Source organism: Sander lucioperca, chromosome 10 (assembly GCF_008315115.2).
Source record: "Sander lucioperca isolate FBNREF2018 chromosome 10, SLUC_FBN_1.2, whole genome shotgun sequence".
NCBI lineage: Eukaryota > Metazoa > Chordata > Actinopteri > Perciformes > Percidae > Sander > Sander lucioperca.
This window is the reverse complement of record NC_050182.1, coordinates 24,728,341-24,742,943: the sequence shown is the minus strand read 5'-3', so window position 1 is coordinate 24,742,943 and position 14,603 is coordinate 24,728,341. Positions and strand designations below refer to the sequence as shown.

The window sequence follows — 14,603 nt, the reverse complement described above, 5'->3', positions numbered from 1 at the left end:
GATCTACTGTGTTTTCTACTTATAGTCTATTTGATGTTCAGTGCTGTAAATTGGATTTAAGTTTAAATTGAAGTGAAATTTTATTTTGCTTTATTGGCACGATCATTATTTAAGTACAGCATTGTCAAAGCATAAAGTAAGCCTATGAGGTTTACAGTGTAAGTAAGATATTTCTTAAAAATGTAAGAAAACAGACAAGAAATGGTTTCATTCAATCAATCAAACTTTATTTGTAGAGTAGCTCTCCTACAGGTTAGTGCAATTTGTGTGTGGCAGATGACTGGCATGCTCATAATAAAACAAAATGGACAAATGATGACGTAAATGGAAACAACAATTATGAAAATGTAAAAATTAACCAATAAAATAAATTGAAAGAAATGTTTGCACATAGCTACACAACACTATATATACAACATACACTACATTATGTAACATCATACAACTGCATTACTGTAAATTATAATGAAAGAAAAAAATCATTTAAAAAATGATATACGATAAGAGAAATAGTAGTTTAACATGACTCCCTGCCCCTCTCTCTCTCTCTCTCTCTCTCTCTCTCTCTCTCTCTCTGTCTCTCTCTCTCTCTCTCTCTCTCTCTCTCTCTCTCTCTCTCTCTCTCTTTTTCTCTCTCGCTCTCTCTCTCTCGCGCGCGCTCACTCACTCTCTCACCCTCTCGCTCTCTCTCCAACACTTCTCTCCCTCCTGCTCCTGCTATGTCTCTGTTGTAGCCAAAGTAGCTTGCTGGACCAATCCACCGCAGTGCCTGGGACAGATTGAGTGAAAGAGAGAGTGAGGGATTTAGAGAAAGGGTAAGGGGGCCTAAGGGAAAACACATAGAAGCGAGAGAGAGAAGAAGACAGACCAAAAATCCACCAAGCTTCCCTGGTGTGAGGTTTCTTGGCAACTGACGTGTGCGCACGACTCTCGTGGCAGGGTGAGTAATTTTTTTCCCCTCCTTTTAAATAACTACAGTTGTGCGTTTCTTGACAGTAATTGTGACGATGGCGCCTTTTCAACCTGACTCAGTCATTTAAAATGTATGTGTGTTTCTTGTGTGTGAAGACAGCTATGAAAAGCATTCATAACGTCCTCATGTCGTGTTAGCGCAAAGACAGCCGCTCTTCTTTCTTCTGAGATATCACAGTTAAATATTACCTGGAAGCCGAGTCGTTCAGCTGCTCTTCATTCCCCCCCCTCCCCCCCCTCCCCCTCCCCATTTCATCCCAATTTTGTGTGTGAGTCGCTCACATGTTCGCTGCTCTGTGTTTATCATCTCCAAACTCCGCGTGTGAGTGTGTGTGACAGTAGGGGGGGGGTTCTAAACAATCATTTGCGCACATCACTGCTTCAGTCAGCCCTCTACCAGGATACAGATCCCGCTTTACGTACATGTAGTTTACAGAAAATATGATGTGTAACTATCCTGCTCGGCTCTGTGAAAATGGTGTGAGTTTCACCAGAGTGTGGCTGCGCAGCTGAAATGCTCTGAGAAATCATGAGCAAACCCACCCATTGAGTCACGATATCTACGTTAAGTCGTTATGAAGTCATTTATTTTCCACTGAGTGATTCCATCCTGCTCTCGGGCTGATTTTTGAGACGCTGCACAGTCAAGGTGGTTAGTTTAGCACAGGTGTAGGCGCATCCCCGTCGTGCGCGTGCATATGTTGGGTAGTCCTTCCATTTTTTGGGCCAAGGTCTTTCCCTGTGTTAACCTGTATCTGCTACATGTAGTCGTGCTGTCCCTGCCTTAAATACTCTCCAAACATAGTTTCATCCTCCTCTCTCTCCTCTCGCTGCTGCTTTCTTTTCTTCAGCACATCTCCAAATCGTCTCCTCTCACCCATCACTCCCTCTTTCTCTTGGTGTCTTTCTTGCCTGCAAGGCTTAGAGGTGATGTCAGTCTGTAGATTGTGACAGATTAGAGAGAATTAAACCTGTTGTCCCCCTTGTGGCACCTATCTAGCCAATTCAATTGGCTCATTACTTTCTGGGTGAGGGAGCTGAGGGGCCTGTCTCAGAGCGCTGAAATGGGATTGTTATCACAAATCTAACAGCATTTTTTTCTTCTTCTGCTGAATCTCAATCTCAAGTATACAATGGCTATTTCTCCCAAAGCTGCAACAGCTCTTTACATTTTTTTTTTTTTTTTTTGGGAGGGATGATGTGAACACAATACATGGGCGGCGAAGAGGTGAATCTGTTCCTCTCGTTTGTGTCCAAATCCATTATGACCCAGCAGGATGTATTTCACGTTTTCAATTTGATGGTGCAGTCTATATGAGTGAGATGAGGGTGCTGTCCGTGGTGCTGAACAAGTCTGGAAGAGCCACTCAGGCCCTTCCACTCATGTCTGCTGGGTTGCAACTCCAACTGATTCTCACTCATTCCTGACCACTTTGGCACACCATCCAACTGCTGGAAGGTGTGATTGTTCATTCCCACTCCTCTCTGCTCATCTTTATATCTCCCCCACCCCTATGTGCTTTTGGTTATTTCATGTAATTTCAGTGAGTTGTTTTTAGTTTTTACGGAGACTACCTCAAACTCTTTCAATCACACTGGCTCAAACTCTTGTCCACCAGTTCCAGGTGTCAGCAGCAGCAGCAGCCACTTCTAGCCTGCTGTTTGATTCACAACCTCTGACTAAAGAAGAAAAATTAAAGAAACCTTGGTGTGAAACTTAGGAATTCATACACATCTTTAATTGTGCCTTTGTGTCTCAGATGGATGTATCCTGCCATCTGTAAATCTTGTACCTTTGTCTTTTGATCGCCCTGATTTTCCATCTTTAATCTGTCCTGTTTGTGGGAATGTTAGTGGTTGGTCATACTTTTACCCCTCATAGTGGTAACTCACCCTGTGCTTCACATGCTTCTTTCAGCCTTAACATGCCCAAACTTGTCATTTCTCAGAGGATTTCTCTGATGCATACCCTTAACCACCATCTAGCTCTGTTCTTACACGCTTGCTCACAAAAGAAGCTCTATTTATCCTCGATGCTGCATAGAAACTGAAGCAACTTCTATAATGGTCACGTTTTGCACAATAGCTGTCCAGATAAGATGAGGCCAAGCTTAATCTTTAAGAGTTCATTCCCCAGCAGAATGGTTGTATCTATTATAACTGTGCTCTTTAAAGAATCAAAGGCTTGTCTTACAAAGAAAGACCAGAAAAAGAATAAAGTGGTTCTCATGTTTAAGTGATTAATTTGGCATTCATTTTCTGTCCTCAAAAGCCCTCTTAAGTGCCTGATAAATGGCCAGTGTTGAATTAGTTAGCTTAACCATGGCTAACCATTTTACCATACATTTTTTATGCAAATGGTTCACTCCACAAGACAGTGACAAGGAACAGCAGTCCAGTGTCCGTTACACTAAATGTTATGTATTTAATAATGCACAGGTGAGGATTTACAGAGAATGATACAAGAAACTGCAAAAAGGAATTTGCTGTTGCACTGTGAACATTTTTATTAATGACAGTCAAACTGCCAAGCACAAGTATCCAAATAACAGTTCAGCACAACAGCAATATGCAGAGGAAAAGCTCAAACATATCTTTTCAAACATTGAAGCAGCAGCTGTGTTACATCAGCAGAAGAACGTGCCTGATTTCACTCCTGTCAGCTACTGTAAGAACAAGAGGCTGAAGCCTGAGAAGTTACGTACTGGACGAAGAGAGGAGGAAAAACATTTTCTGTTAGAACTAATATCAATTATTCTGTGACAGTAAGGGTCAGATATTTGGTGTAAAAGCTCCATCTGCCTCTTGTACACGGTTCAGGCTGCAAACAGCACAGTATGTGTAATGATGTATACCTCGTTGCAGAGCAGGTGCATTGCTTTGTGCTCATAATTGGTCTCTTCCAGCCTGTTATTACAGTGTCACATTTCATTCAAAGTCACATAAGTGTACTTTAATGGCCTGCACAGCCTGTGAGATGCAATGTGATACAGCATACATGCAGGCACTGAGAGATGCCACCATCATGGGCCAAGCTCCTGCTGAAAGAACTAAAGATGGTCCCATAGTATAGCTAGTAGTGCCTAATACAATGACCACCAGGTATAAACCTGGATAAACTGAAAAAAATCCAATGTATCTACCATATATGGAATATAATCTGTAAATTTGAACAAGGGAGACATCCAAAGACGTCCGAAAATAATCAAACAAGAGTGAAGCTAACCTCTTAAAAAGGAAGATATGAGATCAGCTGCATTACAGTAATGATCCTCCCAGTGTAACGCACAATGTGCTTAATAACTCAACAAAATGAGGGTGTTTACAGTAAACACCAGCCCGCTTTGTGTTTTCCACATGCATTTGTTCTCCATTACTTGTTAAGCTGATGATACTACACAGCAGCCCAAATTAAGCAAAGGCTAGTGGCTGAACAATCACACACACACACACACACACACACACACACACACACACACACGCACAGAACCTCACAAATGCATACAGACAGCGTGCTCAAAGGATTTGCAGTGAAGTCTTTCCCCGTCAACCGGAACTAAGTCACAGAAAGACCATGTGTGAGTCACACAGGACCTCTCCTGATCTGAGTGTGTGTGTGTTTCTACTATTTATCTCTTAGGCCTTGCCTAAGTTCAGTGGTTCACCGTAAAGTCATCCTCTGTTGCGATAACTTCTCTCTAACCTTTATCAGGATTGGTTGCCACCAGATGTGTCACTAACTCATCTTTATGAATAACAAGGCAAGACAGGAAGATAGCCAATAGCTGTTTGCATGTGATCACGTCACATTCAGTGTTTCCCCTTGTTCCTCATGACCTCCCTCCATGACCCTGTCCAAATGTACCTACATTTGTGTTTCCGCAGTTGTGACGTGTCATTCCTCCTCTTCTCTAACACCCTTCCCTCCTTCGTTCCGCCCTCCAGATGAGTTCGTGCAGTAGCCGTGCGTTGACCATCCTGTCCACAGTGTTCGGAGCCTGCGGGCTGCTGCTGGTGGGGGTGGCCGTGTCCACAGACTACTGGCTGATCATGGTGGAGGGCATCATCCTGCAGCAGAACCAGAGCATGGAGGTGAAGATGGCGCTGCATTCAGGCCTCTGGAGAGTTTGCTTTGTGGCCGGTAGGAAGATACAACAACATGTTTGAATATTCACATTCAAAAATGAAAGTATGACTGTAGAAGACAGATAGGTGTGCACACACACACACACACACACACACATGCACACACTATCCAAACAATGCTGCTACGAGTGTGTGCATATGTCCACATCATCACAGCGACAAACACACTGAAAAAAAAGCAGCCGAGTGAGAGAGCAGTGAAGGGAGAAAAGAGAGAAAGCAAGCTTCTGGCCTCCAGAATCATAGCTGTCACAAAACATGATAGTTATCTGTGAGCAGGACTGCAGAGACCCACATGCGTTTTTTTTGTTTTGTTTCCTCATGCATCCCTGACGTTGATCCTAAAAGCAAACCCCAACATTTTCCTTTTTGTGTGTATGTGTTTCCTCTCAGGAGCAGAGAACGGGAGATGTGTTGCATCTGAGTACTTCACTGAACCCGATATCGAGATCACCACTGAAAACACTGCAAATATCCTCAGTGAGTTAAACATACAACAGCCCAGTGACATTACACATTATCTGCTGTATGAGAGGAACTGCAGAGTCCCCCTGCTGATTAATCGTGGGTACTGAAATTAGAACATCATTTTAGAACTGCAACTATTAGTGGGTCGACAGAAGATAATACTACTATTTTGATAATCGATAAAAGAAAAACAGCCCAAATTCTTTTGTTGCAGCTTCTCAACTGTGAAGATGTGCTGCTTTATATCACTGTAAACTAAATATCTTTGGGTTTTGGACTGTTGGTCGGACAAAATAAGATATTTATTTATTTTATTTAGAAACCAGATCATCCTCATGAACAAGATGTGTTTTAAGGGATTTACAAAAAAGTTAAAGTAAACTTAATTTGAAATAGAACAGGAACATTCTAAAAGTGTTATTTGATCCAGAAAACAAGAAAGAGTTTTGCTATCTTAAAGTTCTCAGTTTATCTAACAGTAGAATCCATTTGGAAATATTCCAAATGGATTCTACTGATGATGATAAATCCTAAAAGTTAACATTTTAACATCAAGAGTTGTCATTTGTTCATCGCCAGCATCATTTTCTAATTGCTGTTTTGGAATGGAATAAATATTCAAAGAGCATATTGATAAAATAATAAATGAAAAGCTGAAATTCTGTGATGTTTCTCTGTAATCTTATAGGTTTACAACCATGTTGCTATGTTTTGTTGTAACTTCCTAGCAAAGTGTGGCATCATGACTCATACAGTGAATCCTACAGTGAGTCTGGTTAGAAATATGTCTGTAAACAGCAGACTATTGTAAAATAGGAAAACTGTTTCCCATCTCCCTGTTTTAGTGATGAAACTCACGGCATCGCCACATAACTGAGCATACTTTATATTCTAGATTTTACTGCCTCTGATTGTATTAACTAAAACTTTTCAAAAACTTTTCACTTTTCTTCAGAGACATTATCATTCACCTTTCCCAGCAGTTTAAGGACAAATTACATCAGCTTTGCTTAATACAGTGACCTCTCCTCCCTATAGAGATGGTGCGGACGGCCACGCCCTTCCCGATGGTGTCACTGCTCTTTGTCTTCACGGCCTTCGTCATCAGTAACATCGGACACATCCGGCCTCAGCGCACCATCCTGGCCTTTGTGTCTGGCATCTTCTTCATCCTCTCAGGTGGGAGCTATTACTCAAGTCCTACTGTCACCACACCTTCGCTCTGTGATTGATTACAGCAGCCTGGTGTGTCCTGTGGTCACACATGGAGACACTCCATCACGGCTCTATTTTTAGTGTATGATGCAGGTATGTAGGCTGTCATCAGAAAAGGTGACTAGATTAGTTTTAATGACCGCAGGGGGAGAGTTTCCTGCTCTTCTGACTTGCATTACTTTGAAACTAAACAGGTTTTATGTGAGAAATTATGAATTTGGGACTATGTCTAGGGATTGTGAAACTTCTGAAAATACATGCAAAATTCCCACAGTATCACGAGCAGGTCTTTCAGCTTCTGCATTAGTGTAGTTAACCTTCTTGAACATCAGGTGGCTGTAATGTTTCTACTTCTTGTCCTGTGTGTGGTGTAAAGACAAATTTGAGCTCATGTTCTCTGAAGGCTGTTTCACTTGACATGTTTGAGAAGGAAGCAGCGGTGCAGAGAGGAGCATCAAACGGGGGCCGCCACGGTAGCTACTGACTTTGCCATTGCGTACTTGATAAAGAATGTAGCAAAATAATAGGTGTTATGTAACATGGGTAATGTAATGTTTATAGCCTGTGCTGGAAGTGTTGCAGTGTTTCACTTCATGAGGTATTTTGATAATAGGGTGATAATAATGGGCACGTGTATCAAAATGCTTTTCAGCGGTTAGGTATTCTGCTGCACTAAGCCCCTCTCTCTAAACACTGCCTTCCCTACTCATCCCTCTTCCCTCCGCCTTCCCCCTTCTCTTGTTCACCCAGCCTCTCAGTTTTCTTTGCTTTACTGTATCTCATTTCCTACTCACTGCTTCATTCAGAGTATATTCTTTCAGTATCTGAGTCACTGTAGATGTGGTGGTGTTTGTGATATACTGAGTGATATGAGCCTATTCTTCTGGCATCACTGACAAGGCGGTCTGGTAAATATTGTGTTTTGGGTCGGTTGTGTTCTGGTTAATATTACAGAATTCAGAGCATGGAGCCACAGCTGTTCAAGTGTGGTTTAATTGCTCTCGTACCCCACAGACATCTTGCATATGCATGTGTACTTGTAGACACAAAATGTACCTCTATTTATTCTTCCTTTTGTCTCACACACATGCACACCCTTTTTTTTTACTTCATCTGCTCTTAGTGTGCACATGCACATGCTTGTTTACCTAAATTGTTTTGCTGATAAAGATGTACTTCCACTGCAGGATTGACAGCAGCATGGTTTCTGCATTTTCTGTGCTTTTCTATTTTAAATCGACAACACAACCTCTTAACTGTTTATAGCGAAGGACATTACTGCACGACAGCCCGGTGGTACATTTGAATTTTGCAGTGAAAGCTAAAAATACTCATATTTGCTGCTTACAGCATGCAGCTTTCTTTGAATATTGATTCTTCGATGTTGGCCATATGTTGTATCTCATGAATTTAACATTTCTGAAGCAGAGTGGAGAGCATGTGAGTGTTCTCGGAGGAAGGGGTTTTAATTTTGTATCTGTTGCTTCTGGGTGAAAAGGGTTATTGAAAGCCCATTCTGGTTTTCCTTATGATGATTGTACTCGACAAGTCCTGTAACACACTGAAGTTCACGCATGTAGCTTCTTACTAAATGGTCTTAAAAACTGTGTCAAGCCACTTTCACATTTTTACCTCTTTTAAATGTTTAGCGCTCTCTTTTTTTGAAACATAACTTGATTGTGATTTTCAGAACCAACCATGTTATAAATGCACAAGCTCAGTCAGTAATTAGAATATGACATTACATTCAATTAAAGTACTTTGTCTCTTGGGATAAGTAAAGGAAAGACCATTGTTTAGTTTAAATGTTGATCTGCAGGCAGCCCTGTCTCCTAGAAATTACATTAATATGGTACTAATTAGAAACTGCAAATATGTTGAAGAGAATAGTATACCACCTGAATTATGATGTTAATCCCCATCATGACAACATGTTATAATGAAGGTTTTTTAACCCAATGTTCATGCAAAACGCTCGCTGACATTTCCAAATGTTATCCTGCAATCATGCAGGATTTCATAACATCCTACAATACAACATCCACTCATAGCAACTAAAGCATTATTTAACTTTTTTAGGGTTATATTTGGGCACGCAAAGGATAGTAGTAGTAGTTAAGGTTCGGGAAAGATGATGGTTAAATATTGATGAAGTCAGCAGTGGTTTGAAGCATGAGGTCTTTATTAACAATTACCCGTAACCACAGTCTAACCTTAACCAAAGTACTTATGTTGCCAAAACCACACACTAAAAATGTACCACTACATACATCATCAACATCATGCCAAACATAATCGAGGCAGAAACTCTGTTTCTCTAAAAACTAATTTTGGTGAAATAAATAAATAAATTAGTAGTGAAATTTACATGAGACAGGGTTGTTGCAGGAGAGAAAGGAAGCCAAGATACTCATAGAGAGTCCTTCCCAACACACACACATACACACACACACACACACACACACACACACACACACACACACACACAAACACACAAAAGGGCATCTTGCTTTTGCTGCTACGGGGGAAAAAATTTCAGTTTATAGTTTTTTCATCTCTGCAGGTCATTAATCTTTATCTCTTTATCTTAATTATGATATACACTCCTTCTGGTCTCTCTCCCATCTCTTTATTAATGTTAGAATTTTGGAGGCTAATTGCTTGGTGTGGTCACTCCACATCCCATCTCTCTCTCTCTCTCTCTCTCTCTCTCTCTCTCTCTGTGTGTCTCTTAAACCCTCATGGTCCCCACTGGTGCAGCTGTCTGGATTGCCATATAATGACCTCCTTGCTCTCTCTTGTATCTGACTCTCTTTCTCTCTCTCTGACTCACTGTCATTGTTAATGTGCTGTGTGCAGGCCTCAGTCTGGTGGTGGGCTTGGTGCTCTACATCTCCAGTATTAATGATGAGGTGATGAACCGGCCCAGGGAGCCCGAGCAGTTCTTCAACTACCACTATGGCTGGTCCTTCGCCTTCGCTGCCTCTTCCTTCTTACTCAAAGAGGTCAATCTGAGCTCCGTGTGTGTGTGTGTGTGTGTGTGTGTGTGTGTGTGTGTGTGTGTGTGTGTGTGTGTGTGTGTGTGTGTGTGTGTGTGTTCATGTCATGCGTGGTGAGGTTTCATGTGAATCTTCTGCTCATCTTCCCACCTCCCCTCCCTGCTCTTTCTGCCCCTCCTGTCTCTTTCCCATCATCAGCAGCACTGCTCTTAATGTGATGCAGTGGACACTCATCTCCTCTCTCCTTTCCTTTCTCCCCTGTTATCCACACTCTTGTCTCCTTCTTTTGCCTATCTGTCTCGTTCGCTTAAACTTAAAGCGTATCCTCATCTTTCCAAATCAAAAGCGCATACTTTCACTTCTCTACTTTGTACATTCCCTTTTACACTTCTTGCCTATCAGTCACTTTTAATCTAATTCCCCCAGCCATCACTTGTTAATATTTCTTAAATAATGAATTGTTTTGTGCCTGTCTCCCTGTTGCATCTTATCACCCCCTCATCATTTCCTGCTTCCTCTTCTCACCCACTGTCTCAGGGGGCTGGGGTGATGTCAGTCTATCTGTTTATGAAGCGCTACGCGGAGGAAGAGATGTTCCGCCCCCACCCTGCACTCTACCGCCCCCGCCTGTCCGAGGGAAGCGACTACAGCGGTCAGTTCCTCCACCCAGAATCCTCCTGGCCTCCACCGAAGCGAGGCCGCAGCACCTCCAATGCTTCCAGCGACATCTCCATTCAGCTCAACCAGGCACCCCCAGCGCCGCCCAAAAGCAGTCTCCAAGGCCAGGGTGGTCCGCCTTCTGGGTCTTCTTCCACAGGGAGCTACCAAATGCCCCCACAGTCTGTTGGCTACCCCTCCACACACACCCTCACCAGGTCGCACTCCTCACATCCCCAAGGCCAGGCTCTTCCCATGGCCATGCCTCCATCGCCTGTACCTCCCCCTCACTATCACACACACATGCACATGAGCGCCTCACCCTGTTAGGAAGAGGGAGCATAAGGAAGAGTTGGAGAGACACAGACTCCTCATAATCACATATATTGTACTATTAGATGTGGATAAGAGTAAATGCTGAGCTTGGAGCACAGATCATGTAAGATGAAGTGGAGAGAGAGGTGATCAAATATAATGAAATGTAGCTTTGGAACAATATGAACCAAGGACAAAGAAGTGTTGGAGATTGAAAGGAAGGATTTTACAGGATTGTGGAGATTTGACAGAAACTGTGACGGACAGAGAAAAATTAAGACAGGAGATGAATGGGAAAAAAAAGATGAATTTTGTCATTTTGTCATGATGGAAAGAGGCAAAAAAGGGGTTCCTAGAAAGACTTTAGAGGTTAGGTTGAGTGACAGAGGAGATATAGGGGAGGGAGAGTGAGGCAGGGAGAGCGAGGGGCTGCGGTAATATACGAAGATGCTGCAGTGCTGCAGGAAATTTGTATGCACTAGGAAATGTACAATGCAAAACACTGATCACAAAGACTGAGGATGCACATAGTTTTATACATACGGAATTCATAAAAATACATGGATTACGTACTATTATACCGAAAGGTAAATATGGTAAAATATATTATTGTCTTCTCTGAATTTCTTACATCATCAATCCAGTTTCTTAACGCACAATGTCAAAGTAGTATTATTAATATTATTAATAACAAAAGCATTAGTTTAACAATAGAGTAACTCTGAAATGAGAACACTGTATGTGAATGTTGTTAATCTTTGTAAAAAAAAAATACAGACAGAAGTGGATGATGTGAGAAGGAGAAATCTACTTTGTTTTACATAATTGTTTAAGATACACATTTCTAAACTTCTTGTACATAAAATTGCACATGAGGACTTCTAATATATAACTGTTGTAAATAATGAATGAAGCTTTGGCACAAGTCACATCAAGAAAATGTCTGACTCATTCTGCTTTGGATGAAGACTCTGCAACAGGCGCACTACAACCAACAACTCACCCGCTGGATGCGGATGCAGCGCACGCTAGTTTGAAGGAGGAACCATCCGACACTGATACAGCGGTCTGATGCCCTCTACTGGCCACTGTTCTGCACTGACCCTGGATCAGATCAGAGGCCCAGGTCACTACTTATTCATGCACATTTCCTTCCTCACTGACCTGCACTGTGTCAGTTGATAGTGCTGCACAGAGTTGGACTGAAACTGTTATGGTGAATGTCAGGAGCAACGTGACATGCCATATTGAGCTACACTAGATTTATGCTTTAAAGACTGGTTAGAAGTATTTTTTAAAAGCTTTAATGCTGGTTATATATCTGGAAAACTTACATGACGAAAGTATTAATTACATTTGCACTTATACTGCTCAAAGGAAAATACCACTGTTTGTGAAACACAGGTCCATATTATACAGACAAAGTAGTGGCCGCTGTTTTATTTCAATATTTTCAGTGGCGATTTGTGACCATGCATCATGCCAAAGGATGATGAGTAGAAAAAATATGTTTTGAATTCTCTTGTAACTAATGCAATGCAACTAATGATTATTTTCCTTATCGGTAAATCTGTTGATTTTTTTTCTTCTATTTATTGTCTATGAAATGTCAGAAAATAGTGAAAAATGCTAAATATAATGTCCCACAACTCAAGGTGATGTATTTAAATAGCTTTTCTTTTTATTTGACCAACAGTCCAAAACCAAAAGTTTTCTACCATTACATGACAAAATCCTCCGGCAAGTGTTTGACATTTTGCTTGGAAAATTACAAAATCATTAATCTATTATCAAAATAGTGCAGAATCATTTTTGTTGATGGATTAATTGATGAATAATTTTCGTCAGGTATTGGAATTTTCGATCCCAAATGGGTCAGCAGTTATAGGACATTGTAGGACGTTTTAGCCTACTTTGCTTTGCACTTGAAACAACTACGGTTATATTGTGTTTTTTGTTGTTGTACTAAGTAATATATTTTCAGATGCTTTAGAACTTTGATGCTCAGATCAAGTTGCTCTTTAAATACTGTGCAGTATCACAAAGATGCAGAGTAGTAATCTTAAATAGACGAGCAGGACCTGTGTATCTAAAACAGTCGTATTTTAATTTAGAATAGTTTATTTTATTTGTTTTTAAGGCACATCATGGATATGTCGATATGATATATCTCTGTAATGAGAATTAAACCACTGTGTCATTGTGTAATGGCTGGTTTTCATTATCACTGTGATGCTGGAGAGAGGGAAACACACTGATGTCCCACAGAAGATGTGTTAGATGAAAATCTCACAGATTTACGGGGGAGAATATGAAGTGAGATCATGACAATATCATCGTATTTTCACCTTTATGAAGGGTTTTGTTGAGCAAGCATGTGGCTCTTTAAAACTGCCCTGCTTTTTGTTTATGCAGTCGGATAAATTCATGTTGAGGTAAAGCCCAGTGTAACTGCAGCCTTCTGCTGTTGGCTCTGCTTTCTACAGTTAGAAGGTTAAGTGCCTTGCTCAAGGGCACCTCAGCAGTAGCTGTTGAAGAAGTTCAAAGTATTTCCCTTTCTAAACCTTCCTGTTAAAATCCCCTCTCCTCTCCAACCTTCAGACTACTGCTAACTCCCATCATGACCTTTGTGACAGTGGACAGCTGTTCTGTTTCTCCCTTTGCATCACTAATTTCCATTTTTATTTGTAGAACCATCTGATAATCATTCGGTGCCACTTATTTTCTTTTTCATCTGTGTACCTCTTTGTGTTTACCTCTGTACTACCCCCAGCTTTTTGTTTTGCCTCTACATGATTACATAAAAGGGTGTAGCTGTGTTTGCTTCTGCATAAAGCCTGGACTTCTTGCACATGACCATCTTTGTAAAGAAAAAAAAATGGGTAAAACAAATGCTTTTCAATGCTTCAATGGAACTGATGCTGTATAATCTTGAGTTTCATAATTCAATAGCAGTTATGATTAAGATCACTGTTTTTGAAAGTGTTGACATAGTCACTCACTTTACTCTAAACATGAATAAAATGTTCAACATGGGTTAATTTCACCCTGTTCAACCTCTCTGGTTATCTGCTTCTGAATTTACATCTTTCATTTTTGCGATGAAAGGGTTTGGTTAGAACTGAACAGCATGCACTTATAATAATATGATGCATTAAGAGTGTTTCTGTGGCTGGTCTCTGTGATGGAGGGAACTATTGTAAATGAATGCACACTGCACTGCGGTGAACCACTGGGTGTTAACCAGGCTCCCTCCTCAGTCACTGCAAGCCACTACAGCCTGAGGGCAACAATTGATCAGTGTTGTATGTGTGTGTATGCATTTGTGCGTGACTGACTGACTGACTGCGTTTATTGGCATATGTGGTTGTGTATGCATGAAGGTTTGTAATTGTTTACCATAACCAGCCTGAGACTAAATAAATAGCATTAAAGATATTAGAATGAATTGTAATATAAAGCAACTTCACTTCAACAGGGAAGTAAAACTTAAACAGTTGTCTCTAAAATATGGTCTGTTTTACATAAATGTCTTATTATACAATTAAAAAGAAATAGGCTACCTGTTTTTGGTCAAGGTCAAAAAGAGAGTTGAGTGAGGGAATGAGCCATGTACAGTATGTAGGTGAACTAATAATACATTTAGAGCAACAGCCAGTCTCTAGTTTTAAAAAAAAATGTAAGAGAGACTAAATACAATCTGAAATATTTCAGAAAACTATCATTCCTATCTGAAATATATGCAAAATAGTAAATGATAATGTGTGTCACTGTGTGTAGGAGAAAGACAATAAGAGTGAGAGGTGTTACATTAGAAGGTCAAACATCAAA

General features: G+C 40.8%; 1 protein-coding gene across 1 annotated transcript; it reads left to right on the top strand.

Moving 5' to 3' along the window:
* Nucleotides 1-672: 672 nt before the first annotated feature.
* On the top strand, nucleotides 673-13,832 carry cacng7b (calcium channel, voltage-dependent, gamma subunit 7b). Its single transcript, XM_031299549.2, has 6 exons — nucleotides 673-940; nucleotides 4,918-5,113; nucleotides 5,512-5,598; nucleotides 6,625-6,765; nucleotides 9,661-9,806; nucleotides 10,338-13,832. The coding sequence occupies exons 2-6, from the start codon at nucleotides 4,918-4,920 to the stop codon at nucleotides 10,785-10,787; spliced, it is 1,020 nt and encodes a 339-aa protein (XP_031155409.1). The 5' UTR covers nucleotides 673-940; the 3' UTR covers nucleotides 10,788-13,832.
* Nucleotides 13,833-14,603: the final 771 nt, after the last annotated feature.